We start from the raw sequence: 27,544 nt of genomic DNA on the forward strand, positions 1-27,544 counted from the left end.
CGTCACGTTGCTGCATCGCGAGAGCGCGACAATTCAGATGGAGGGCAGGAAGTGAAATAGCTGAGGATCTGCCATCAATGTTTTGTGTAGTTTACGGCGGCTCCAATCGTTCTAATCGAGAAAAGGGAAAGGGTTTTTATAGAGTACCAAAGATTGTCATTCATAAAGGTGAGAAATGTAGAAAGCTCACAGAACAACGCCGTAAAAAGTGGATTTTTAACGTAACGTTACGTCTGCGGTTTGGGAGGAGCAGAGTCTGTTAATGCCGTGTCTGCAGCGACGTTTTTTTGTGTCTGTGTTTATATAGCATTAGGTTGTCGTTCAGGGGATCAGTGGGAATGGGACATTAAATGATCAAGGTAAATTAGACTCAATACGGACTCTCCGCAACGGTTTCCTCCATAGACATATTCTCCATGTTTACTTCCTGCCCTCCATCTGAAATCTCCCCGCCTTCCCGCGTCATCATAATCGTCATCATAATCACGTGACTGAAACCCAGCTATTGGCTACTGTTTTACATAATGGATATGCTAATTCAATTCAATGTTTGTGTGGTAGATAATAGCCATATATTATAATATATCTAATATACGTCAATATTATAATAGCAAGCTACCATAGATGAATCTGCAAATTTGAAAAATCGATTTGCATTATAGCCTAAGGCAAGACACTTTCACCAGAAAAATAAATATACAAACATGACTATCAGCCTGCAGACATTAGGATAGTTAACCTGAAAGATTATTTTGTCCGTCTAATCATGTATTATTTACTTTTAAGAATGTAGCCCCTACCAAACTTGTACACGCCGTTTAGACATAGGCTTACTTATGATTTTTTTTTTGTCCTAAGAAAAGGGGCTTCATCATAATACAGTACTCAAACATTAGGCTGTACAAAGTTTACACTTGTACCATAACACCAGGTCAGCATCGGTCGGGCAACCCCCCCCCCCCCAATATTGATCCTCGCCCGGCCTTTTATTTTGTCACTCTCCCTTTTTCTCTTTCTAGTCTCCTCCGACAAAACCTTTGCCTAATTCATTTTAGTTGTTCCTTCGGCCATGACAACAACATACAGACGGGTATCAAACGCTAGTTGGGCTCTTACGTCAGAAGTAGAGGAAGTGACGTATGCCGTAAAGCAGTCGAATTTTGTAGTTCTTTTTGTGCTCGGGTTACTACCCGAACCCCGAAGTTACATAGTGCAAGTAAAAGCGATACAGACACTGTCAGGCTACGGCAGACGTGTCATTCAACCTATTGTAAGTCGATGTACCATCTCTCATGTCTTGGAAATATATTATTAGGGTTGAATAACTTCATAGTGTTGCTTTAAAAGTAAAGGCTCTGCTGCGGGTCACATGTGTGCATGCTGGACCCTTAGAAAAAAGTATTGTTTCTCGAATTTGGTGTGTTTTATACTCCAAATCTTTTTATTGGTTTTCAGTGACAGTACAGAATAAGACATCATAAACAGTAGACAGTAAGATATTGTCCATTATGAATCCCTTACATGATCCCCCCCCCCCCCCATCCAATAGCTAAAAAAACACACAAAAACAAGGAAACAACATAAATATGAATTGAAAAATGTTTGGTGTGTTTTAGTGTTGTTATTGTTAAGTAACACTAGAACTGAAACTATAAAAGTCATATTCAGATATAAAGCTGAAATAAAACTAGGACAAAAATGTAACGCTGGACGTTTGTGCTCCCTTAGAAGAGTCACGTGTATAAGAAGACTCTCCAGGCTCTGATCTACCCGATCTCCTGCACGACCCCGCACAACTTCGAGGTGTGGACGGCCACGACGCCCACCTACTGCTACGAGTGTGAGGGTTTGCTGTGGGGCATCGCTCGCCAGGGCATGCGCTGCTCCGAGTGCGGGGTCAAATGCCACGACAAGTGCCAGGACCTGCTCAACGCCGACTGCCTGCAGAGTGAGATTTTAATACTAATGTGCCCTATGTTAAAGTTCTAAGCGGATGGTCTAAAGCGAACCGCACAAGTGCACTTAGATCGAGTCCGAATTCAGTTTTGCTAGTTTAACGACTGGACAAATGGTCGGCGCTCCCGGCGCATGGTCTTAAAGTGTTGTCCCTATATTCTTAATGAGTAATGGGTGTGTTTTGGGCGTAACGTGCAATAAACCAATCAGAGTCTCGTCTCTCATTCCCTTTAAAAGCCATTTGTGCTTGCGCCAGGGCGGATTCGCTATTTACATGGAGGAATTAGCAAGCGGAAAAACTGAATGCTGAAACTGAACATTTTTGTAATAAAATATCCCGATTAGTAGCACAGTCTATTAAAGTTGCAATGACGTTTCTGCCTATGGGTGGTTCAGAAACCTCTCAGATTTCATCAAAAATATCTTCCATTTGTGTTCCGAAGATAAACGAAGGTCTACGGACATGAGTGTGAATAATTAATGACCGAATTTTCATTTTTTTGTGAACTAACCCTTTAAGTCTGTCTAATGATGTGACCAAGTTCAGTAGTAAGTCATGGGGATTACTGGAAAGTTTTAGAAAGTTTTTGTAAAGTTTTTCTTACACAGTTCCTTCACATTATAGAAATTGAGCTTGTGTAAGAAGGTTTTTGCAGTCATTAGTTTAGAGCTGATGTTGTTGATTTGGCCTTCAGGAGCTGCTGAGAAGAGCTCGAAACACGGTGCTGAGGATCGAACGCAGAACATCATCATGGTCCTGAAGGACCGCATGAAGATCCGTGAGCGCAACAAACCTGAGATCTTCGAGCTGATCCAAGAAGTGTTCGACATTCCCAAGGCGAGCCACGGGACTCAGATGAAACAGATCAAGCAGAGCGTTCTGGACGGGACGTCGAAGTGGTCGGCCAAAATCAGCATCACAGGTGAACAGTTATCAGTATAAATGAATCAAAAAAGATGCATGGAAATATTTACATGTGTGCATTTGACTGATGCTTTTATTCATAGCGGTACTTTACATTGCATTGAAGTGATACATGTGATCAGTTCATGCATTCGCTGGGAATCGAACCCATGACTCATGAAGTCATGCTCTTGTGTTTGAGCTACAGCTGGAAAAAAAACATGTATTTGCATCATCTTAATAGCCTGTTGTAAAAGTATTTGTTTGTTTTCTGTCAGTGGTGTGTGCTCAGGGTCTGCAGGCGAAGGATAAGACGGGCTCAAGTGACCCCTACGTCACCGTACAAGTGGGCAAAACCAAGAAGAGAACCAAGACCATCTACGGAAATCTCAATCCCATCTGGGACGAGAGCTTTCACTTGTGAGTGCATGAATGCAGTCGTCATGGATTCTGTTTAAAGCAAAATATACAATCTAAATTAAACTGTTTAGTGTCTTAAAAATTAAAAATGGGTCTTATTTAATGATTCATCAGTGCATGTTATTCTGATGAAAAAATGTGTTGTGTTAAATCAATGTTATTTTAGAATCAATGATTGTGCTGTTATAGTTTTTTTAATATTTTAAATATTTTTTTTTTTTAATCTTGTTTACATTAGTTAATGCACTGAACTAAGAATGAACAACTGTATTTTTATTAACTAACATTAACAAAGATTAACAAATACAGTAACAATGGATTGCTCATGGTTAGTTAATACATTAACTAATGAACTTTTGAAGTTTTTAATTCGATTCTCTGCTTCTCTGGTGTGCAGTGAATGTCATAACTCTTCCGACCGGATAAAGGTGCGCGTCTGGGATGAGGATGATGATATCAAGTCTCGTGTAAAGCAACGGTTCAAGCGCGAGTCTGACGACTTTCTGGGACAGACCATCATTGAAGTGCGAACGCTCAGTGGAGAAATGGACGTCTGGTACAACCTCGGTGTGTCAAAGTGATTGTATACTAATTATAGAAGTGGCTTCGGGCAGCATCTCTAGTGAACAGTGTTTGGGAAAGTTACTTTGGAAAGTAATGCATTACAATATTGCATTACTCCCTTAAAAAGTAACACAATTTTGAAAAGTAATGCGTTACGTTACTTTTGCGTTACTTTTTTTCACCTGGGTTGGGCTTAAAATAACAAAAAAGTTACATTTTTAGGCATTACCTTACCTTACCAATAAAAACAAAAAAATCCATAGACATTTTTGCCTATGTTTTAACTGAACCATCGAAGGTCAAGTACATTGGTGAATAAATTGAGATTAAATGCATAAAAATGTATGTTTTATTTAACATATTTAGTTATTGGAGGTTTCCACAGTATTCTGATTCTGCATTTCACTGATTTTATTCATTTTGAGGAATATTTAATCTTTTTTTGTGCAAGTGAGATGAGTAAATGCATGCTTACATTTACTCTAGAATTACAATAACCATCATGTTTACACACACACACACACACACACACACACACACACACACACACACACACACACACACACACACACACACACACACACACACGTCGCCTCTGCACTTTGATTTGTCTCAGCATGAGGACAGGAGAGCTTTCAGTCAATAAATGGGAGAACAAAGTAACTTGCGTCACAAAAGTAACTCAGATATTTTGTTGTAAATTTTAAAAGTAATGCGCTACTTTACTAGTTACTTGAAAAAGTAATCTGATTACATAAGTTATCCCCAACACTGATAATGAATATGATCTTGAGGGAATTATTAGACCTTCTCTCTCTCTGTCTCTCTCTCTCTCTCTCTCTCTCTCTCTCTATATATATATATATATATATATATATATATATGCACTTTCACTGCAGAACATTATTAGCAAGGTGGAAAACACACACTGACTGATGCTCCCATTATGTGTGTGTGTGTGTAGATCTGAGACAATTATAGGCAATATAAATGCACAGGAGCCATTCTCGCATTTCCGCTGCGTTATTTCTGTAATTGTCAATTTGTGTAAATGCCAATCTTTCTCCAGGAACCGTTAGCTGCTCCGCTACAGCAAAATGTTTCTAAAATCTTTAAATGTTTCTCTCTCTCTCTCTCTCTCTCTCTCTCTCTCTCTCTCTCTCTCTCTTTCTCTCTCTCTCTCTCTCTCTCTCTCTCTCTCTCTCTATATATATATATATATATATATCTCTATCTATCTCTCTATCTCTCTCCCTCTCTCTCTGAACAGACAAGCGCACGGATAAATCGGCCGTATCTGGAGCGATCCGCATGCACATCAGTGTGGAGATTAAAGGAGAGGAGACTGTGGCTCCGTACCACGTTCAGTACACCTGCCTGCATGAGGTACATGCAAATATCAAAATTATACACATTGAGCCCTATCATACACCTGGTGCAATGCAGCGAAACTAGCAAAACTAGCACTTTTGCAACTAGCAAAAGTGTGTTTTGTTAGTTTCAGCCCGACGCAGTCTTCATTTTCAAGTCCTGCACCACGTTGTGTAAATAGCAAATGCATTTGTGCATCTGTGCACCCATTGGCTGCTGGTCTGAAAACGAGGTGTGTTCATGTGCATTGTTGGTGCATTGCTATTTTGAGGAACTGAAATAGACTGAGACATTGACCAACAAAACCCTGTTTTTTTTTGTTATTTAAAGAGCGCGTTAGTCATGTGCCCCTATAGGCGGATCCACAATGCGCTACACTCTGCTTATTACACACACACACACACACTGCTTATCACAGACACACACACTCTGCTTATTACACACACAGGGAGCAGCAGCACACAAACATGCCAAATATTAAAACTAAAAGGATTATAATGTAAAATATTAATATTGTGTACATAAAGATAGGATGGAATACAGCTTGTCCCATAGATGGTCTCGCTTTAACCTCACTCTCACACATTAAGAGAATAGGGACAAAACACACCCTTTACTCATTAAGAGAATTGGGACGACACTTTTAGACCAAGCGCCGGGAGCGCCGACCATTTGTCCTGTCGTTAAACTAGCAAAAGCGGATTCAGAGACGATCTAAGTGGACTTACGCCGTTCGCTGTAGACATACGCTTAGATTCTTAAAATAGTCAATTAATTCCTGATGGTTAGAAACTAATTTTGCTGAATATATACTTTCACTCATAAATGCCACATTACAGTTGTAAACAGTATTTCATCAAGCAATTTTTATCTGTTCTGTGTTAATAGTGTTTTGTTGGTGTTTTTATTTTGGCTGCGTCACACACAGTTGGTCCTCCCACTTTGAAATCTCATTTGACCAAAATGACACCTCATATTGCATATTAAAAATCTTAAAAAGTCTGCGAATATTCCTCACTTTTTTTTAGGTAAAAATTATGCTGGAAACCAGTGTTATTTTAGTATTATTCATACACTATTATAGCTATTAAGCAATTATAATAGCTTTTATTGTTATATTTTATTTTTTGTTAAATCTTCATAATTTTGGAATCTGCTGTTTTAGTAGTTTTTTTTGTCTTTTTAAATATAACTTTATAGGTTTAATTTATTTTTATTTAAGTTTCAGGTTTAATTTATTTTTGTATTTCCAGTTAGTATTTTTTGTGCTTCAACTTCAACTTATTTCAGTTAATTGCCATTTATGTTTTTTTTCTCCATAACATTTGTAATCTAATATTTTTTTTTTATTTCAGCTTTATTTCAATTAACAAAAATGTCTTTAATAATTTTATTTAACGATGATAATAACCCTGCTTGAAACTCATTGCTCACACCTGATTGGGACGTGAAAATTAATCGGTGCATTGAAAATTTTGAAACAATATTCATGAATAATCTGTAAAAATAAGTTCTCCACCTATTCTGCTTTGTAGCACATCTTCCACTACACCACTGAGAAGCAGAACAGCGGCGGCGTGAAGATCCCCGATGCCAAAGGCGATGACGCCTGGAAAGTGTACTATGAAGAGACGGCGCAGGAGATCGTGGACGAGTTCGCCATGAGATATGGAGTGGAATCGATCTATCAGGCCATGACGTAAGCAGACTGAACGAAGAAATGCATGTAGGAACTTAAGTGAATGTACAAACAAGTGAAAAATGCAAATGGGACATATTCTGCAAATAGGGATCAAAATAGTATGTTAAACTCTTAAAGGTGACATATTATGCCCCTTTTCACAAGATGTAATATAAATCTATGGTGTCCCCAGAATGTGTACGTAAAATTTTAGCTCAAAATATCTACCAGATCATTTATTATAGCTTGTCAAATTTGTCCCTTTTTGGGTGTGAGCAAAAATGTGCCGTTTTTGTGTCTGTGTTCCTCTAAATGCAAATGAGCCTCCGTTCAGAAGAGGGCGGAGCCTTTACACGAGATTCAGATACAATAACAAAACACACAAATAATCTCACTCTAAAATCTCAGAAATAACCAGGAGCGGAGTGCAGCCTTACAGAGACTCAGGAAGAGGTTGCAACTTTTAGACTGAACCTGGACGTTTCTGAATGGTTAGTGGATACAAATCCTACTTTGTACTGTCTAAGGTCGCGAAAGCACTCCGGCTTGAAGTGATTAGCGCGCACAAGCAGGTTTTTTGCTCACTGTGTCTGGGGGATTTCCATTGAAAATAAAATCAATCGTCTCCGGTAACTATCGTAACCTCGGTTCACCAGCTGGGGAGTATAAACGCCGTGCTACGTGCTGGTCGATAGTCACAGTTCAGCTCACGTAGCACGGCGTTCGTGGTTCGACTGGTCGAGACTGTTTTCCAAAGATGGCTCCTGCTTGTATACGTGAAGTGCACTGTCTTTATAAAGTATCTTCTTATTAAACTGTCTGTACACTTACAAAGTTCTCAATGCTTCGGTTTGCAGGTAGACACTCTCATTATGCTAGTGTGTTAGTGTGGGGCTATTTTGAGCCTTGTTAGCTGTATTAAGTAGCGATTTTTATTTTTACTTATTCGATGCCCCATACACTAGCATTATATGCTAATCTGTGGTAAAACTAAAAATAACGTTAAATCAGGGTACATTCGATTATCCTGAAAACAGATCCCAGAGAACGGTCGACTCGGTACCCATGTGTTATTTACCGTTTATCGTCCTTTAAACACAGAAAAGGTCAGATTTTCATGATATGTCCCCAAAAACATCAGTCTTTTTTCCAACATGGTGATGGCCATGCAAAGTTTTGCAGAATCTGCATTCATTTTTGCGGTGTGTCTATCCTAAGGCCTGTAAATGTCAGTAACCTTGTGCTCTGTGTTTGTTTAGGCATTTTGCGTGTCTATCCTCGAAGTACATGTGTCCTGGTGTCCCTGCGGTCATGAGCACACTTCTGGCTAACATTAACGCTTATTACGCCCACACCACACAGTCCTCCAACAACGTCTCGGCCTCCGACCGCTTCGCCGCATCCAACTTTGGGGTCAGTTCACATTTCAAACACATAAAAGCTCATTTAACTCTTGCACTTCATGTTTAAAACAATGGATAGCTACAGCTGGATGCAAAAAAAATTACATAAAATAAGATTTATATAAGTATAGTAGATCTCTGTCTTAATAATTGTTGTGTTGTTGAGTTACGCTACTGGCCAGTAAGAAATTAATACTTTTATTCAGCAATTAAATTTAACAAAAGTGACGGTAAAGAACGTTGGAAAAGATTCGTTTGAACTTTCTATTAATCAAAGAATCCTGAAAAATACAATGAATCATGCTTTCCACAAAAATATGAAGCTGTTTTCCACATTGATAATAATAAAAAATGTTTCTTGAGCAGCAAATCATCATATTATACTGATTTCTGAAGGATCATGTGACACTGAAGATGAAAATTCAGCTTTGATCACAGGAATAAATTACATTTTACTATATATTCAAATAGAAAACAGCTGATTTACATTGTAATAATATTTCAGATTTTATTTGATATTTTTCATCAAATAAGAACAGAGAAGTGATTTTTTTCAAACACATAAAATCTTACCAACCCCAAAAGTTGAGAACGATAGTGTATATTTTACATGCATTAATATGTAACGTATTTCTGCTTTTTTGGCAGAAAGAGAGGTTTGTGAAACTGTTGGACCAACTGCACAACTCCCTGAGGATTGACCTCTCGATGTACAGGGTATATTCACATATTCTCCTTGATGAATAATGAATATTATTGAGTAATTAGTATCACTGTACCTTCTACACTTATACAAATGACCTCCAGATCTATTGATTACTGTAGAATTGTAGTTGTTGTAGAGTGTGTATTTATGTTTGTAACGTGTGTGTGTGTGCGTGCGTGCATGTGCATGTGTGTGTGTGTGTGTGTGTGTGTGTGTGTTTCAGAATAATTTTCCAGCAAGTAGTCCTGAGAGGTTGCAGGATCTGAAGTCCACTGTAGATCTTCTGACCAGCATCACTTTCTTCCGAATGAAGGTTTGTTCTTTGTTTTCTTCTGGTGACTTTCTCACATATTCCCTTTCATGCAGTGTGTCGTAGAGCTGTTTGTGTATGTAAAAGGTGTGCAGAGTTTCACTGATCAAAGTGCAGATAAATGGAGTTTTTGTCTCTTAAAAGAAAGAAGCGTAGGTTTGGAACTAATTAGCATAATGCCAGCCTCTGGTCTTGATTGGTTGAACAGCGTCTCTTAGCTCCGCACTCAAACACTGTAGTTTATAGAGACTGAAAGAGTTTGTGTTGTTCATGTCGAGAAGATGCTTTTTTCTGCTGACAAAGCAAATCCACTTTGATGAGATTGATTCGATAAAACTGACGCCATCGTTACTGTTCATATTACTGAGTATCAAGAGCTGAGATGCAGATATGATGAGTGTTTGGTTTCTGACCAATCACAGCAGACTGGGCCGTCTGACCAATTAGAGCAGAGCTGCTCTCAGAAAGGCGGGGTTTAGAGAGACTAAGGCCACATTTACACATAGCCGGGTATTTAGAGAAACGAATATTTCCCCGCCTCCGTTTTCAATAATAACATCGTGCACACAACAATCGTTTTCAAAAAAGTTGTCATTTACATCAACCCACATAAATACGGCGTCGAGCGCCATCATAACTATGCCAAACTGGGCGCCCACATGACGTTAAGCATTTTCTGACGCGTAATGTGACGTTTGAGAACCTAAAACCCCTTTTCTCCCAGTTGACACGGCAACACATAACCGGCGTTATCAGAAATCTCCACTTTGGCCCGAGTTTTTAGAAATAATCGTTTTCTGTGATAAAAACGGGGTTTTCGTGTAAATGAGAGGCCAAACCGCCGGTAAATATCTGCGTCTTCCCTTCGTGTAAACGGGGCATGAATCTTCGAATGAACCGTTCCAGACACTGAGAGAAAAGAGCTGATGCTGCAATGGAGATTATGAAGAAAATTAAAGTGTTTTTGACTTTGGATGCATGTAAACCTGTTGTAGGAGACTCCAAAACAACTTCGTGCGTAGTTAGTGTTTTGTAACTCTTCAGCAATATTTATAGGCTTTTAAACCGTCTAAATGTAAACCTAGGTCTCATAGCCGAGAAGAATAACTGTTGTTCTGTGTGTGTTTTCAGGTCCAGGAACTGCAGAGTCCACCGAGAGCGAGTCAAGTCGTTAAAGACTGTGTAAAAGCGTGTCTCAACTCAACGTACGAGTACATCTTTAATAACTGCCATGAGCTCTACAGCCGAGAATATCAGAATGACCCAGTGAGTATGTGTGTGTGTGTGTGTGTGTGTGTACACAAGGGCCAGGGTGGCACTGGTCAGCTGTTTTGATTGACAGCTGCTCCACCCTATCAAATGAGATACAAATTTGTTTTTTTGTGGTAGAAGAAAAATCCTGCATACATGACAATAATCGCTCAAATACATTAACATAATAACGACTTGCATATGTAAACGTGTAAAGAATAAGTAAGAAGTAATAAGCACAGATATTCCAGTGCTCTTGTATTCTATGGCGAAATGTAAATTAAAGAGATGTGATCAATCCAATCCAAGTGCACTTTCCTAATACAGAGAGCCTAAATATTGTATGGTAGTCGATGGCGAGAGACAACAAATATTTGGATCCAGTTTGAATTGTGCCCTGAATTACACATATGATGTTTGTCAGTTTAAAAGATACATTTTAAAGTCAAGAAAGTCGCAGTTTGATGTAAAACTGTTGAGGTATAAGACTGTGAAAATACATAATTACAAAGACTACAAACCCAAAAGGCGCGCATGTGACGTCATACCTTTTCTCTCAATGAATGAAGCTAACTTTACTGAAGCCTAACGTCTGTCAATGTTTCTATTGTCTAACGTTATAATCGTAACGTTACGCCGTCATGCCTGTGTGTTTTGTACCAGACTGCACACACACGAGCTTGGTGACGTACGAGAGATGTAGTTCATTGAGCGATTTTCACATAAAACTAAATGTCACTCTTCTGTTTTATGACAAACTGCGACTTTCTTGACTTTCATAATTATCTTTTAAATTGACAAACATCATATGTGTAATTCAGGGTACAGTTCAGACGGAATAAAAAGATAAGTTGTCTCTCGCCATTGACTACCATACAATATTTTTTCTGAAACAAGGTCCCATGAGCCGGAAGCGGAGGGGAGGGGCTTAGGCTCTCTACTGTCAAATAAAACCGTCCCTGATTGGTCAACACCATACCTGAGATCTGTTCTATTTGTTGACTTCCTAATACTGTCAGATAACGTTAGAAAACACTGCATCATCATCATCATCATCATCTTCGCGACGCAATCAGATCTCGAATGTCATTTTGCTTTAGCAAAGCAGCATGTTTAAAGCGCGCTTTATGAGGATCATCTAAAGATCTACGCGCTGTTATGTTGCGTTTTGGCTCATTTCAGTTGAGCTTTAAATGTGATCGACTATGGTTTACTAATGTTTGGTGAAGCTACAAACCAAAACGCGACCCAAAAGCCACATGTGTGTACTGTTTACATGTACTTTGGTCTTTACCTGAAACAATTGACCTATGGCTAAGCCACGCCTCCTCCACTCACTCGGACCAACAGTCAACATTCGGTGACGGGCGCTATGGCAGCTCTCACAGTAGGAGACATTTCACAGGAGGCAATTGATGATTTTTGGAGACAGAAAGATTATATATCATCTCAAATTCACCCTTAACTATGTTGTTTTGGTAGAAAGTTGTCTAAAATGTTGTGCTTCAATATGTAATTAATGGTTCATGATCAAATTAAATATGTACAGGTCTAAGTTGCATACGTTTCCAGGACAAGCCTTTTTAGCATCGTTACCAAGAGTATCGTTACCTCTCCGTTAGTTTGGTGCGACAGTATTTACATCAATCATTCAGCACAACATTGCTAACATTTGATATCTCGGTTATTTACAGATACGTTAATGAAGCTAAGTAACATGAGTGTGCAACGCAGCTAGAAGCTAACGTTAACGTTTTCTAATGTTAGGCTAACGTTACGTTAGAGATGTTAAAGATAACGTTCAAATACGTTGTTGACTTAACGTTACATTAGAACAGATGTAGACATCCTTGTTTAATTAATCCACGTTTAGTTGGTGTTGTGGTCTACCGCATAACTTAATCCAGACACTTATCTCGGTTGAGATGTGGTTTGGGAAAGAAAGGGTAAAAAATACACACCGTCGCCCAGCCTCTCGGGAAACCTAGTGTTGGAGTTGCATGTACTCCATGCACACCGTTTGACCATTTTAAACTTAAAATGACAAGAAAAAACATATAAAAACGAATGAAAACTGACTAACTGCGATGCATTTCAATGGACGTGGAAGCAGAGAATGTCTGAGTGTATTGGGTTAGCTATGCGCACTGTGATTGGCTCATCACATTTGGGGGCGTGGCTTAGCCATAGGTCAGTTATGCTTGTTGTATTCTGCTAGTTGAGACTATATATGACTCGAATCTCTGTTATGTGTGATGCTTAACACCTTTCCATGTAAGGTCTATTTTCAATATAGGGATCATATTTTTTTTACCCTTTTCTCTTTCAGCTAAAAACCGATAATGCTGTTTTTTTAGCGTGTGTGTGTGTGCGTATTCATGTATACGTGTGTATTTGCTTTGAAAGTTACATGGGAGATATCGCAACACACAGCATGGCAGTTTTAGAAAAGTAAGTCTCGCCATTTAATTGCTTTAGTGGGAAAAGCATCAAATGGTGTTTAACATAGTCCTGGATCAGTCCAGACTGAAGCGCACACACAGAAAACACAAGTCTGTGTTATTTTAATATCATTGTGATATTAAATAGTTTCTATTGATATTTTGAATCAGTTATTTTATATATAGTATTTCCTGTTTTCATCTTTAGTTTTGTAAAAGTTTTAGTCATTTTGTTGTTAATGTCATTTTTTTATGTGGGTCAACTATGTAACATAAATTACATAAATTAATTACAGCTGTAATTACATGCAGGTATTTTCAAAATATTAGTACAATGTAAAAATATGTATGTACACAATAAGTCCATTGTATCAAGTTATTAATTTCAATGTAAGTACATAGTACTTTAAGCCACTTAATATAAAGTGGGACCTTTTGATTAATTATATTAATTATTATTATATATATTTTCTCTCGTCACTTCTTTTCTTTTCTAATTCTTATTTTTCTGTTATTTATTCATATTTTAATTTGATATTTTATTTATTCAATTATTATTTGTATTATTTATTTGCTTTTTATCTCTCTTCAGTTCTTTTATAATATTATGTTTTTATTTCTGTTGCAATTTTGAATCTCTGTCTTGATGTTTAATTGCACTTTTATAATAATAATAATAATAATAATAATTACAAAAACAAATAAGAAAGAAGTGAGTGTTCTAGTTATTTTAATACATCGGTTAAACTACCTTGTAAACCAGCTGAAATACAATAGTTTATGTTTTGTTATATTTAATTTACTTCAGTTAACATTTATTTTATTTCAAGTGATAAATATATATTTTTAATGTTTTTTAGTTATAGTTAACTATAACTACCCTGTTCTTTTTCTTTTTGAATGTTGTGTTATAAACTTCAGCATGTTGTTTTATCGGAGAGCGTTACACCGGACTGAATGAGTTTCTGTTTGTCTCTTTCTGATTTTATGCTGTTTAGTAATTCAGAGCACCGCGAGCGCTGAAGTTCTTCTCATGGAAAATTAAATATTGATTATGGTAGAGGTGTTGTGGCAGTTATGAATGGAGAAGAACCGCAGTGTGACTTATGTTTATCTCTCTCCACTTGCTCTGCAGAATTTTAATAGCAAGATGGAAAACACGTCTTGAGTTTCTGACACCTCATAACCGTGGCGCTGACTGATGCTTGTGTGTGTAGATCTGAGACAAATATAGGCCATATAAATGCTCAGGAGGCATTCTCGCATTCCCTCTGCGTTATTTGTAATTGTCTATTTGTTTAAATGCATGTCTTTCTCCAGTAACCGTGAGCTGCTCCGCTACAGCAAAATGTTTCTAAAAAATGATCTAAACATTCTTAAATCAAGATGCATTGACTTGAGATGCTATGGGGTCAGAAAAATAAACTTGTTTTTGCTTTGAATATATTTTTCGGACCCCATTGGTAGATATTTGTTCTTTGTAACAATGTTCAGGGAAGAAGGAGGCGGGAACCGGCGAACATTTAACAAACTTTATTTAAAATAAAATAAACAAACTAAAATACCGCCAGCAGCCCCTCGCGGACGACTGCTGGCTAAAATAAAACACAAATACAAAAACCAGAACAACTAAAATCAGGCCTGTTCCTCTCTCGATCATTAATGTCGTCGCTCCCCCTTTATGCTTCCGCTCCTCCGTGAGAGATGCGAGACCGGTGTGCTATACAGGTGTTGCTCATTAGCAATCGCACCACCGGCCTCGCGCCGTTCTCTCACGTCCCTCGGCCGTCCCTCGCCACATTCTTGTTTTAAAGATGCTGTATGTAGAATTCAGAAACGCTTGTTATTAGCGACACCGGTGGCCGTTAAGTGAACTGCAGCAGCACTTTGGATTTTCCCGGCAAAAACATTCTGTCCTTCACATAAAAATCAGTCTTCAGGCTTTAATAGACAATTATTATTATTTTTTTAAGTTTCATTACAAGCTGTTCACACATTGGCAATAAAAAAAAAGGCAGCGGCTATTTGCAACAGATGCTATTTACACTAAGCGAAAATAGTATTTTCTTTGCAGTAAGTGTAAATAGTAGTTAGATGCTAGTTATACTTATCAATAGTGGCAGATACTATATGCACCTCAGTGCTGTTGTACATTAAACGGTATGCAATAATATATATTGTTTAATATTTATTACAATTATTAAATGGATTCCGCCTTATTTGGACAATAAAGCCCTACCTAACCGATAAACACTTAATTATTAAACACACTTTATTTCCACTTTTCGAATATTTTCTTTATTATTTTTGAGATTTAATGCCTTTCCGATCTGATATGTAATGGGAAAAAGGGAGTAGAGCGCGTCGGAAAAAGGCAGATTCGAACACGGACCGATTTTCGTCATAACGGCCCATCCAGACGTCAGTGGGCGGAGTTAGTGTAAATACCCTCTGCCAAAAAGGTGGGAAAAAAAGAAAATTCTAACATACACACTGGGTTAAAACAACCCAAGGGTTGGGTAAATATAGGACATGACACATGTTTGGTTAATTTTACCCCGCAAATTGGGTTATTTAACCTAGCATAATGGGTTGATTAATTTTTACTATAGTACTAGCTTTAATTATTTTACTTCATACATGAATTAATGTTTACGGATTAACTTAAATCCTCAAAACTTAAAAAAATAAATAAATACTCCACACAACCACTGGTTTGCATGATAATTCCTTTATTTTTGATCGGTTTTACAGTGTGGACCTTTAAGCATAAGCTCATTTTGATCAATTCTTCAGAAAACAAGAGTTCTTTTCCTATATCGTTTTGCTTCCCAAGTAAATGTGTCTTGATTTAAGAATGTTTGTACTGGAAAACAAGAAAAAGCACATCAACTTTTGCAGTGCAGGTATTTCGTCGTGTGGGTGTGTTTGACATGAACGTAACTCTCTTGTTTGTGGTCTTATGCAGGCGAAGACGGTTCCTCCTGACGAACAGGGGCCGAGTGTAAAGAACCTGGACTTCTGGTCCAAACTCATCACCCTCATCGTTTCCATTATAGAGGAGGACAAGAACTCCTACACACCCTGTTTGAACCAGTGAGTGTGTGTTCGTCCCAAGCGGCAACCTTCCCGTCTCTCTCTTGAATCCAACACTGCAGTTCATCGACTTGCCACTAGAGACCGGCTCCAAAAGAGAGTCAATCCCATAGACCACCATGTTAAAATGCCCAACTTTACGGCAGAAAAAAACATGATTACAGTCTGGTACAAAAAGTGGTTTTTGTCTATATAGCTAATTTTGCCCTTCATGACGACTGTGAGGGGGGTGAATTTTTTTATAACTCATCCGTTTAAATTATATTAAGCCCTAAAGTTCTGCATAATTAAGGGCGGGGCCACTTGAGTGACGGGTGGATTGCCACTGATGTGACTGCTCCAAATTTGAAGTTGATATCACAAAAATTTAGGTTCAATACCTAATTTATAGGGGTGTAACATTATATTGTGTGACAATATATCACAATACAAAAATGCAACAATGTATATCGGGGATATTGACAATAAATATTGTGGATAGTTCACCCAAAATAAAAATTACTGTGTGAGACAAAAATTCAAGTTTTCAGAGTTTTAGTGTCAGTACTACATTAAACTAATTTTATATATTTGAATATAATATATAATAATGCAATGGAGGAATATGTGTGGGTCCTGTTAAAGGTGCAATGTGTAATATTTCTGAGGATCTATTGACAGAAATGCAATATAAGATCCATAACTATGTTTTCAGTGTATAAAGACCTTGCATAATGAACTGTTATGTTTTTATTACCTTAGAATGAGACATTTATATCTCCATAACCGCGGGCGCCCCCTTCTGTGGAGTCGACATATTGTGTGACGTCATGTTTCTAGCGTAGCCGACAGCGAACACACAGCGCGTTTCCTCACTACCTTGAGAAAGAAGTTTTCAGTGGTGTATAAAGACCTTACTTAATGAACCGTTATATTTGTTTTACCTTAGAATGAGCAGGTTCTGTCTACACACACCGCGGGTTCCCTTACATTGAAATGCGCCGACATGTTTCTACGGTGTCCCTAAACGGACAAACGCGTTTCGTTACTATGTTGCTCTTCATGCAAGGAAGCAAGTTTAGTTCAGCAAATAAAACACTGACACAATGATGAACAAGTAACAATAATATTCGCAATAAGATATAGTTTTACTGAATAATTAAGTAAACATATTTTTTTAATTTATCCATGTAGAGAAACCTCATTGCTGAACTGCTACTCTCTGCTGTCTCAGACGATGATATATTTTCCTGTCGGCCACCGTAACTTTTGTTGGTTGCAATTCGTAACCTCACCACTAGATGCCGCTAAAAATCACACACTGCACCTTTAATGCCAAATGTCTGACATTACCAGTAAAAAGTGGCTTACATTGTATTAAATATATCTAGTCAGTGAAAGAGTGCAAGCATATATCTAAAATAATTCTGTATTCTTAGCTTCATGAATATTGTTATTCTGGTGTCTCTATTGTCCTGCATTGGGCTTCCAGCACCAAGTCCAAGTCTATTCATTTACACACACAATGTAACATCAAATTTAGCATTTTAATCAACAGTACATTTTTTGTTAACCTTTTATCATATGTCTTGGAGTATCGCAATAATATCGTATAGTGAGTTCAGTATCGTGATATGTATCAAATCGTGACATGAGTGTATCGTTACACCCCTACTAATTTATGATGATTAATAAAGTGAAAAAGCGCACCTGACAGTTCCCGATGTTTGAAGTGATATACAAGAATTAAGCCGCTGATATGAATGAAGCGGAGGGGAATATACTCATCAGTTGTGTGTGTTTGGATGTGCAGGTTCCCTCAGGAGCTGAACGTGGGAAAGATCAGTGCCGAGGTGATGTGGAACATGTTTGCTCAGGATATGAAGTACGCTATGGAAGGTAAACGGACACACACTGAACGTCGTATCCTCATATGAGTGTTGTGTTTACGTTTCAATGATGAAGAGGCTCTGGGTACATGCAGTTTTACTTTAGCATGAGGATTTATTAAACTCTTTTTCAGGTACTTAATATTAGTGCATTAGTGAAACTCTCTAGCACAACTGAATCTTCGAGGGCTAATTTGCATGAACTGTACTGACAAGTGCTATAGCCAATAAGAATACAGCATACGTTGTCCCTGGCATGTGATTGGTTCATAGCAGAACGTAAGAATACTACAAAATCACAGATGCGACTTGCTTGTTAAAATGTGTTCTTATATGTATATATTTTTATTTACCTATTATGTTTTACAATATGCAATTATTTTTTTATTTGTATCTATTAAATTCATTATTATGTTCTCTCTTTTCACTTTGCTAATGTTGTTTTAGTTTTGTTGTAATTTGAGGTTTGTTTGAATCTGCCTTTTTTTATTTACTTGTTTTAATTTCTTTTCAATATCCAATTGTTTGTTTCTTTCTTTGTATTTAATATATTAACTATTATTTGTGATTTATTTATTGTTTATTTAAAATATTTCTCTATTGTCTCTCTTTGAGTTTTTTAAAAATCTGTCTTAAAATGTTTATTTGTATATATATTTTTATTTTTTTTAATAAAAAATTACAATATGCAATTATTTCTTTAGTTTATATTATATTATTTGTGATTTATTTATTGTTTATTTACTTATTATTTCTCTCTTGACTATCTTGTTTTAGTTGTGTCATAATTTGAGGTTTGTCTTAAAATGTTTAAGCAATTAAATCTTTTTTTTTCTTTCTATCTCTACACTCCTTTGACATTCTTATATTTTTATTTCTGTTTTCATTTTCTGCTTTATGTGAATCTCTGTCTTGAGAAGTTTAATAGTTTTTTCTATTATTTATTTGTATGGTATTTATTTATTTACTTTTTAAAACTTTTTAAAATAAAATCTATTTATTTATTTTTATTTATTATATTAATTAATATTATTCATGATTTATTTATTGTTTTTTCCTATATTTTAATTTTTTTATTTTTTGTTTACATTTTTAAAATGTACATTAATCTATTTCTTTGTATTTATTATATTAATTATTATTATATTGGATTTATTTATTATTTATTTAATAATTTTTCTCTCCCTTCTATTGTAATATTATGTTTTAGTTCTGTTTTAATTTTAGGTCTGCTTGAATCTCTGTCTTAAAATCTTTATTTTTCTGTTATTAATTTATATTTTTATTTAATTATTTGTATCTATTATTTGATTATTATATGATTTATTTACTTTTTTCTCTCTTCACGTCTTCTCCATCGTAATCTGAGGTTTAATTGCATTTTCCTAAGAAAGAAGTGTGTGTTTAAACGGCTGGAATCAAACTCCACTTCACATCTGTGATGAATATCCTGTTTTCTGTGATCTACTTTCTGTGTCTTAGAGCACGAGAAACAGCGTCTGTGCAAGAGCGCCGATTACATGAACCTGCACTTCAAGGTGAAGTGGCTCTACAACGAATACTGCAAGGAACTGCTGTACTTCCAGGACCGTGTGCCGGAGTACCCGGCGTAAGAGCGTTTGTGTACTGTACTAGATGAGCAGTGTGATCGTGTGTGATCTCAGCATCTGAACTGCTTTATCTCTGTCTGGATAGATGGTTTGAGCCCTTCGTGATCCTGTGGCTGGATGAGAACGAGGAAGTTTCCAGAGATTTCCTGCATGGCGCTCTGGTCAGGGACGCAAAGGACGGGGTAATTATCATCGCTGTATATTCTTGAGTCTTTAAAGTCCAATTAGCCTAAAATATACAGTATATGGGAATGACACTTACATGAACCTATTTTGTTTTTATTTACACAATGAATCATCAAGATTTTTAACAAGACTCATATAGAAACGTAGACTACCACTATTAGGGTGATTCACATATATAAATACATCAATAAGAATCAAAAAGCCTCACTTAAATACACCTGAAATCAAACTCTGATCCATTTAAAAGTCCCCCTGTAGTCAATAATTTTATCCCATAAAACTCATCTTTCATCACCAAAATTACATATTTAAAGTTTTCTCCTTGAAAAGATTCTTCATGTCTTAAAATATCTTGAATGTAACTCCTCATTTAGTATGTGCGGTTCTATGAATATGCAAATGAGCCCCGCCTCCACTCACTCACTCACTCACTCAGAGATCCACTCGTTGACGATCACACGTTGATCTGATTGGTTACAAGGTAGTTTGTGACGTGAGAAACACCAGCGATTATAAAGCGTGTTTTTGAGACTGTCTTTGGTTCACTGCAGTTTTAAGGAGAAAATACTCAGCAATGCTGTCGACTTATGAATTTACACATGGTTTGTCTTAAAGCATATTAAAAACACCACATAGACATATAAACAACATTAAAAGCTGGATTTTCACCACAGGGGGACTTTATAATTGATGTATTATGTCTAATATTTCTTTAATCCTTAATTCAAGGATTCCCAAACTTCCTCCCTGAGATTTGAAGTTAATATTTAAATAATTTAACAACACACTTGCATACTGTAGAAAAATTAATTTCCACTCTGGTTTATCAGTATAAATATCTAAACATTCTTAAATCAAGATGCATTTACTTGAGATGGGAAATGACTGAAGATATTAAGTCTTTATATTAAAAGAGTTTTTGCTGAAAACAAGAAAAAATATCTGCCAGTGTAGTGCCAATGAATTATTGGTATTTCTTCATTTTTTTAAGCATAAACTCACTTTATTTTGATACATCTTTAGTCATTTTACTTCATCATAAATGCATCTTGATTTATAAATGTTTAGATATTTGTATTGTAAAATACTGAGGAAGACTTTTGCAGCATGTTGGTTCTTACTGGTCACGACATGCAGCTAAATAAATAAAACCTTCTTTAGTGAGTGTTTCATATTTTAAAATGATTTATTTCGCTTTTTTGTGTGTTTTCCCGTGCAGTTCCAGCCGACGTCGGAGCACGCGCTCTTCTCCTGTTCGGTGGTGGACGTTTTCTCTCAGCTCAACCAGAGCTTCGAGATCATCCGGAAGCTGGAATGCCCTGATCCTCAGATCGTTGGGAATTACATGAAGAGGTTTGCTAAGGTGACGCGCGATCATGACCCACGCGAATTACTGTGACCTGTTTCATTCAATCAGTGGGGTTTTATTTAAGTCAAGCATCACTATTATTATTGGTCAAACCTCTCGCACCAAACATTAAAGTTCCTTTAATGCAATTTTTCGAATGTTCCCTTTCATACAGTGTGTAAAAAAACTGTTTGGGTTTCAAGCTAATTAGCATAACGCCAGCCTCCGGTCTTGATTGGCTGAACAGCGTCTCTTAGCTCCGCCCTCAAACACTGTAGTTTATAGAGACTGGAATAGTTTGTGTTGTTCGTGTCGAGAAGACGCTGTTTTCTGCTGACAAAGCAAATCCACTTTGATGAGATTGATACGGTAAAACTCGTTACTGTTCGTATCACTGAGTATCAAGAGCTGAGATTCAGATATGATAATGAGGGTTTCTGACCAATCACAGCAGACTGGGGCATTTGACCAATCAGAGCTGCTCTCAGAAAGGCGGGGTTTAGAGAGACTGAATCTTCAAACGAACCGTTTCAGACACTGAGAGAAAAGAGCTGATGCTGCAGTGGAGATTATGAAGAAATTGAAAGTGTTTTTTGATCTTGGATGCATGTAAACCTGTTGTAGGAGACTCCTTATTTTAGATAAGAAACCTTTAAATTGTATAATAGGGGCACTTCAAGTCAAGCCTTATTTATTTATATAGTGATTTATGCAATAAAGATTGTTTCAAAGCAGCTTCACAGTAATAAACAGGATATTGACAGAATCAATGTCAAGTTTCAGGAGTTACAACCACATTTAAATATGGAAGTGAATGTATACGGAAGACAACCTCGCTCCTGAAATTGTAATGATTGACACTGTGGTAACCATAGCAACGTTCTGGCATCCCAGCTAACATAAATATCCCATTAAGTTATGCAAACGTTATTTATGTGCTCGGAACGTTCAGTTTTCAGAATATTTTTCTTGGTTATGCAAACGTCAACGAAACATTCCATTTTGTCACTCTTCAAACATTATGGGATTGTTACTTTTGAATGTTCTCCGAACATTCCGAAACAAGTAACATTTAAAAAATACTCGATGAACGTCCAACTGAAACTTCTTCGAAAAAAAGCTCCATGAACGATGAATAAATAATGTTTTTGTGCCAATGATTCGAGAACATTATTAAAGACCAGATCATTTTGAATGTACGTTTTATTTCTATTAACTTTACTGGAATAAAGTTATTTTATAACTCCTGAGATCGTCGCCTGTTATCTGGTGTCTCATGTGTTTGGTATCCAGTAGTTTTGACCAAATTAGTATGACAACGACCAAAAACTTTATGTTCTGCAATTTTGCAATTACAAGCGTTTTTTTTTTACTTGTTTGTGTTTCATAAAGCAATCATGTTTGTGGAGTTGTTGAAATGGGCAGATGTGGGTTTCGATAATTGGTTTTCACTCCTGAAAAGTGTGTGTGTGTACAGAACGGGAATAAGCATTAAAAGGTGAATTGATGACTGAATTTATCTGCAGTGTGAACATCGTGGCTAATGCAAATTCATCAAATATGAGACAAACTCACATTCTGCTGTAAAGCAGCTCTAAAAAGACAATAATGTCATGTTAGTGTATTAAAGTTCAGTGTTCGTGAGACTTATTCCTCTAATCATGTGACTGTTTTTCTTTCTTTCAGACCATTGGAAATGTTCTTCTGTCTTACGCTGACATCATTACCAAGGATTTTCCCACTCACTGCAAGAAGGAGAAAGTAGTGAGTCACATTTATGCATTTACATTTACAATAGGCTCATAATAAAATCTCTTGGGATGTGTGTGCTAGTGAGCTATTAGATGGAGATATAGTAATTAGCTGAGTGACTCTCAGAGGAACACACACACACACACACACACACACACAATCTCATTCAGCTCACACGACTATGAAGTTTTCACATTTAGCACTATTCATTGCTTTCTATTGCTGCAGGGATTTCTTTAATAGCTTGTGTGTCTGTGTGTGTTAATGTTATTTAACTTCCTCTTCTCTGTTATTTTCAGCCTTGCATCATAATTAATAATATCCAGCAGCTGCGAGTCCAGTTGGAGAAGATGTTTGAGGCTATGGGAGGGAAAGGCGTGAGTTCATGCACGCATTAACACTTTAAAACATGCCATCTTGAAGATTTTTTAAGTCACATGATGCTATGTATGAAGAATTTAAAAAAAAAAAAAGTTTGGGGTCACTAAGATTTTTTGTTCAGAAAGAAGTCTCTTACTCTTATCCAAGGCTGCATTTATTTGATAAAAAATACATATTTTGTCATATTTTTGCAGTGTAAATCAGCTGTTTTCTATGTGAATATATAGTAAAGTGTAATTTATTCCTGTGATCAAAGCTGAATTTTCAGCATCATTACTCCAGTCTTCAGTGTCACATGATCCTTCAGAAATCACTATAATATGATGATTTGATGCTCAAGAAACATTTATGATTATTATCAATGTTTAAAACAGCTTCATATTTTTGTGGAAACCGTGATACATTTTATTTTTCAGGATTCTTTGATCAAAAGAACAGCATTTATTTAAAATGGAATCTTTTATAACATTATTAACGTCACTTTTGATTAACATCATGCTTCCTTGCTAAATCAAGGTATACATTTATTTTACAAAACCACCCCAAACTTTTGAACGGTAGTTTATATTTAAATAAGGTGCGTCAGGATACAATCGGACCTGGTTTGATGTCAATAATACCAAACGTCTTGAAATTGGATATGACAAACCAAATTGAAGTATATGAAAGTGCAAATGAGATATGAGATCACTTCTATACAGTGTAAAAACATATCATATTCCTCTGCGTAATGTGGAAGAAATTGTGGTTTCATATGTTATATTTGTCAGTAAATACATTAAAAATAAATAACAAAGTAATGCATATTACAGGTTCAGTAACACATATTTTCATTCATTCATCAAACAGCAGAGTCTCATCCCTCCTGTTCTGTTCATCCATAAATCACATTTAGCAACTTTTCCATCATCCGTCTTCCATCCCATCTATTCCCGCATAAAACAATCCCACGCTCCGTCTTTAGCACAACCTCTGACTTTTACACACATTTGCCAGACAGCTCATTATTCTTGCTTTCTCACAACATTTGCATTGACGTCATGCATCATTTACGACGAGATATCATAAATGCTCCCCGATGAACATATTTATGACGTAATTCATAATTCATACGTATTATAAATGTTGTGTGATTCACAGCAAACACAGTTTCTGGATTCCCATTACTCACAGAATATTCAATAAATGTACAGCATTTACAGCAAATTCTCTCAACGCATACTTAATAAAGATTGGCTGGATTTCACTAAGAGGCGGGGCTTCAGTTTTAAACAGATGCCATTGGCTGGAAACGAGCCGCATGATGTAATCAGAGTGCATGTTATAAAAGTCAGGTCACAATGGACTACTTGCACAACTACTTCCGCGTTCTACTTAGTACATACCGGTTAGAGCGTTCAGCGCACCTACATACATGATAACGCAGATTATTACTACCTTTTATGGATGCCAATTAATTAAAACAATGAATAATGATGCCTGTATTAGTTATCGTGTGCCTGCTTGAAATGTTCCTTAAGCCTATATTTTCTTTCCAACTCTGCATTCTGAAAAATAAATAGGCTAAATATCCTATTTATCCACTAACCTGCAGCAATCCTATATGCTCTTCTGAATAACTGTGTTTTTCTCTTACTGATATTTCATACACGTTGAGTTTACATTTTTAAATGAATTTGACAAATAAAAAGGATTGCTTGTGTGCATTGAGCGCTTTATTCCAGTCTTTTAAACTAGTTGAATGAATGAATGCTCGCGAGGTGCCTGTAACGATGTTAAATAGGCTATTTAATTCATCTTAAACAGTAACGCACACAGCGTAGAGGAGAATGACAGTCAACTACTTTGACTATCAACTAAGCATTTTGGGCATAAACATATAGTAAAAAGATGGACATTGAAAAATTACACAGAATGATTAAAAATATTTAATCCAAATAAGTAAATGTTCGTGGTTCGTACTGATGTTAGTCATCTGTGCTCATACACTAGTTTCGAGAACACTGACACCCTGTGGTGAAATAATGGCGTATTTTTAACAGCCACAGCTTTCTCAGATCGGCTTCGTTTGCATTAAAACTTCGTGTTCTGATGAGTTTGGAAAATTCTGCACACAGTAAACATCAGAATATCCCTTCTCCTGTCAATAAAAATTTCCACATTTTTAAATTTTATTGCGGACACTCATTTTGTTGGGCAGTCATGGCCTAATGGTAGCAGAGTTGGACTGGTGACCCAAAGGTTGCTGGTTCAATTCCAGTACCGGCAGGAATATGACTGAGGTGTCCTTGAGCAAGGCACCGAACCCCCAATCGCTCCCCGGGCGCCACTCAAGGCTGCCCGCTGCTCCGGGTGTGTGTATCCACGTTTGCAGTGTGTGTGTGTTCACTACTCACTACTCTGCTCCTAATGTGTGTGCACTTACTTGGATGGGTTAAATGCAGAGGTCAAATTCCAAGTATGGGTTACCATACTTGGCCATCACGTGTCACTTTCACTTTCACTTTCACTTTCACTTTCATTTTAGGTGACGTTTGTTCAACTCATTGACCACAGTACATTGAAAGTAAACATAACCGGAAATAAGAGATATGTACGTCACGAGGCTCAGTGCAAGTGGCCCATATAGATTCAAAGTAGCTTCACAGTGATAAACAGAAAAGTGACTTGATATGAAAAAAAAGCAGCTCTATATAAGACAATAATGTCATAATTCATCTCAATTCAGTTCAATAATAGTGTCAATGTTGCAAAGTTCAACAATAGTGTCATAATTCAGCTCAATTTGGTTCAAGTTCTGTTCTTATCTGCAGTAAAATCAATAATATTTTGATAATAAATATATATATAATTAAATATATATTATATATAAATATTAATTGTCTTTTAAACCCCAACTAAGCAAGACAGAGTTTTTACTACAGCTTCAAGTATAAATAGCAAATCAGACTTTGATAATTCATACTCATAATTGTGATTTTTTTTGCAGTTAAATGTGGAGGCCAGTGACTTTCTGAAGGATCTACAGATCAAACTGAACAATGTGATGGACGATCTCAGCAGGGTGTTTGCCGTGAGGTTGGTTTGGGGGAACTGGAGTATTTGTGGGTTCAAAGTTCTAGAAGTTAAATTCTTTATTTTCTTACCAGAGAATGTTTTTTGTAGTATTATGTTTTTAAATAAAAAAGTGTGCCTATTATGCTTTCTCAGATATTCCCTTTCATGCAGTGTGTTTAAAGCTGTTTGTGAATGTAAAAGCTCTGCAGAGTTTCATCAAAGCGCAGATAAATTTAGTTTTTTTCCTCCTAAAAGAAAGAAGTGATTCTGAACTGAAACGAGTCGTCAGTAATTCAGCTTCACTTCTTGCTGAACCTGGGTAGGTTCTGAACCAATTAGCATAATGCCAGCCTCTGGTCTTGATTGGCTGATCAGTGTCTCTTAGCTCCGCCCTCAAACACTGTAGTTTATAGAGACTGGAAGAGTTTGTGTTGTTCATGTCGAGAAGACGCTGTTTTCTGCTGACAAAGCAAATCCACTTTGATGAGATTGATACGGTAAAACTCGTTACTGTTCGTATCACTGAGTATCAAGAGCTGAGATTCAGATATGATAATGAGTGTTCGGGGCGTCTGACCAATCAGAGCAGAGCTGCTCTCAGAGAGGCGGGGTTTAGAGAGATTGAATCTTCGAATGAACCGTTTCAGACACTGAGAGAAAAGAGCTGATGCTGCGGTGGAGATTATGAAGAAAATTAAAGTGTTTTTTGACCTTGGATGCATGTAAACCTGTTGTAGGAGACTCCAAAACAACATTAAACACGTTTAAAACAGCATAATAGGAGCACTTTAAAATCCACACTCCTTTATGCTACATTATAAGGTAATCGTCTCTAAACACCACCGTTGTGTGTAGTTTCCAGCCGCACATCGAGGAGAGTGTGAAGGAGATGGGGGATATTCTGAGTCAGGTGAAAGGAGCTGTTCCTGCTAACGGGAACGGTGGTTTAGCTCAGGACGCCGACAACGTCCTGCAACCCATCATGGACTTCCTCGACAGCAAGTGAGCAATGCATTCATTAACCTCACGAAAGTTTCACACACTATACAATTCAAATGTCATTCAAAGGAAATCAGCTTGGATTGGATTATCTCAGTTCGTGCTCAGTGTTTTAGGTTTAGATTTCGTTTAGTTAACTATAATAACTTTTCCTGTAATAGTGTATTTGCTCATTCCTATAGAAGCTTGTTTCTGCCACGCAATCAAAAATACAAAAGCTGATTGCTTTGATCCCACAGT

At 36.9% G+C, this 27,544-nt stretch overlaps 1 protein-coding gene across 3 annotated transcripts in view; it reads left to right on the forward strand.

Annotated features, from left to right (window-relative positions):
• Window positions 1–27,544, forward strand: part of LOC143731295 (protein unc-13 homolog A) — a 106,160-nt gene that overhangs the window by 45,628 nt on the left and 32,988 nt on the right. For all 3 annotated transcript variants that reach the window (XM_077222109.1, XM_077222107.1, XM_077222108.1), the window contains 19 exons: window positions 1,729–1,948; window positions 2,652–2,879; window positions 3,139–3,280; window positions 3,678–3,847; window positions 5,115–5,230; window positions 6,751–6,914; window positions 8,156–8,309; window positions 8,948–9,016; window positions 9,229–9,318; window positions 10,447–10,581; window positions 15,976–16,103; window positions 17,896–17,981; window positions 19,454–19,580; window positions 19,667–19,763; window positions 20,987–21,130; window positions 22,802–22,879; window positions 23,167–23,244; window positions 26,238–26,326; window positions 27,161–27,307. In XM_077222109.1, the coding sequence (XP_077078224.1) occupies window positions 1,729–1,948; window positions 2,652–2,879; window positions 3,139–3,280; window positions 3,678–3,847; window positions 5,115–5,230; window positions 6,751–6,914; window positions 8,156–8,309; window positions 8,948–9,016; window positions 9,229–9,318; window positions 10,447–10,581; window positions 15,976–16,103; window positions 17,896–17,981; window positions 19,454–19,580; window positions 19,667–19,763; window positions 20,987–21,130; window positions 22,802–22,879; window positions 23,167–23,244; window positions 26,238–26,326; window positions 27,161–27,307 (2,462 nt within the window). The remainder of the gene's footprint in view (window positions 1–1,728; window positions 1,949–2,651; window positions 2,880–3,138; window positions 3,281–3,677; window positions 3,848–5,114; window positions 5,231–6,750; window positions 6,915–8,155; window positions 8,310–8,947; window positions 9,017–9,228; window positions 9,319–10,446; window positions 10,582–15,975; window positions 16,104–17,895; window positions 17,982–19,453; window positions 19,581–19,666; window positions 19,764–20,986; window positions 21,131–22,801; window positions 22,880–23,166; window positions 23,245–26,237; window positions 26,327–27,160; window positions 27,308–27,544) is intronic.

This window comes from Siphateles boraxobius, unplaced genomic scaffold, assembly GCF_051911475.1.
Source record: "Siphateles boraxobius isolate OS27281-9 unplaced genomic scaffold, OSU_SipBor_1 86, whole genome shotgun sequence".
Taxonomy (NCBI): domain Eukaryota; kingdom Metazoa; phylum Chordata; class Actinopteri; order Cypriniformes; family Leuciscidae; genus Siphateles; species Siphateles boraxobius.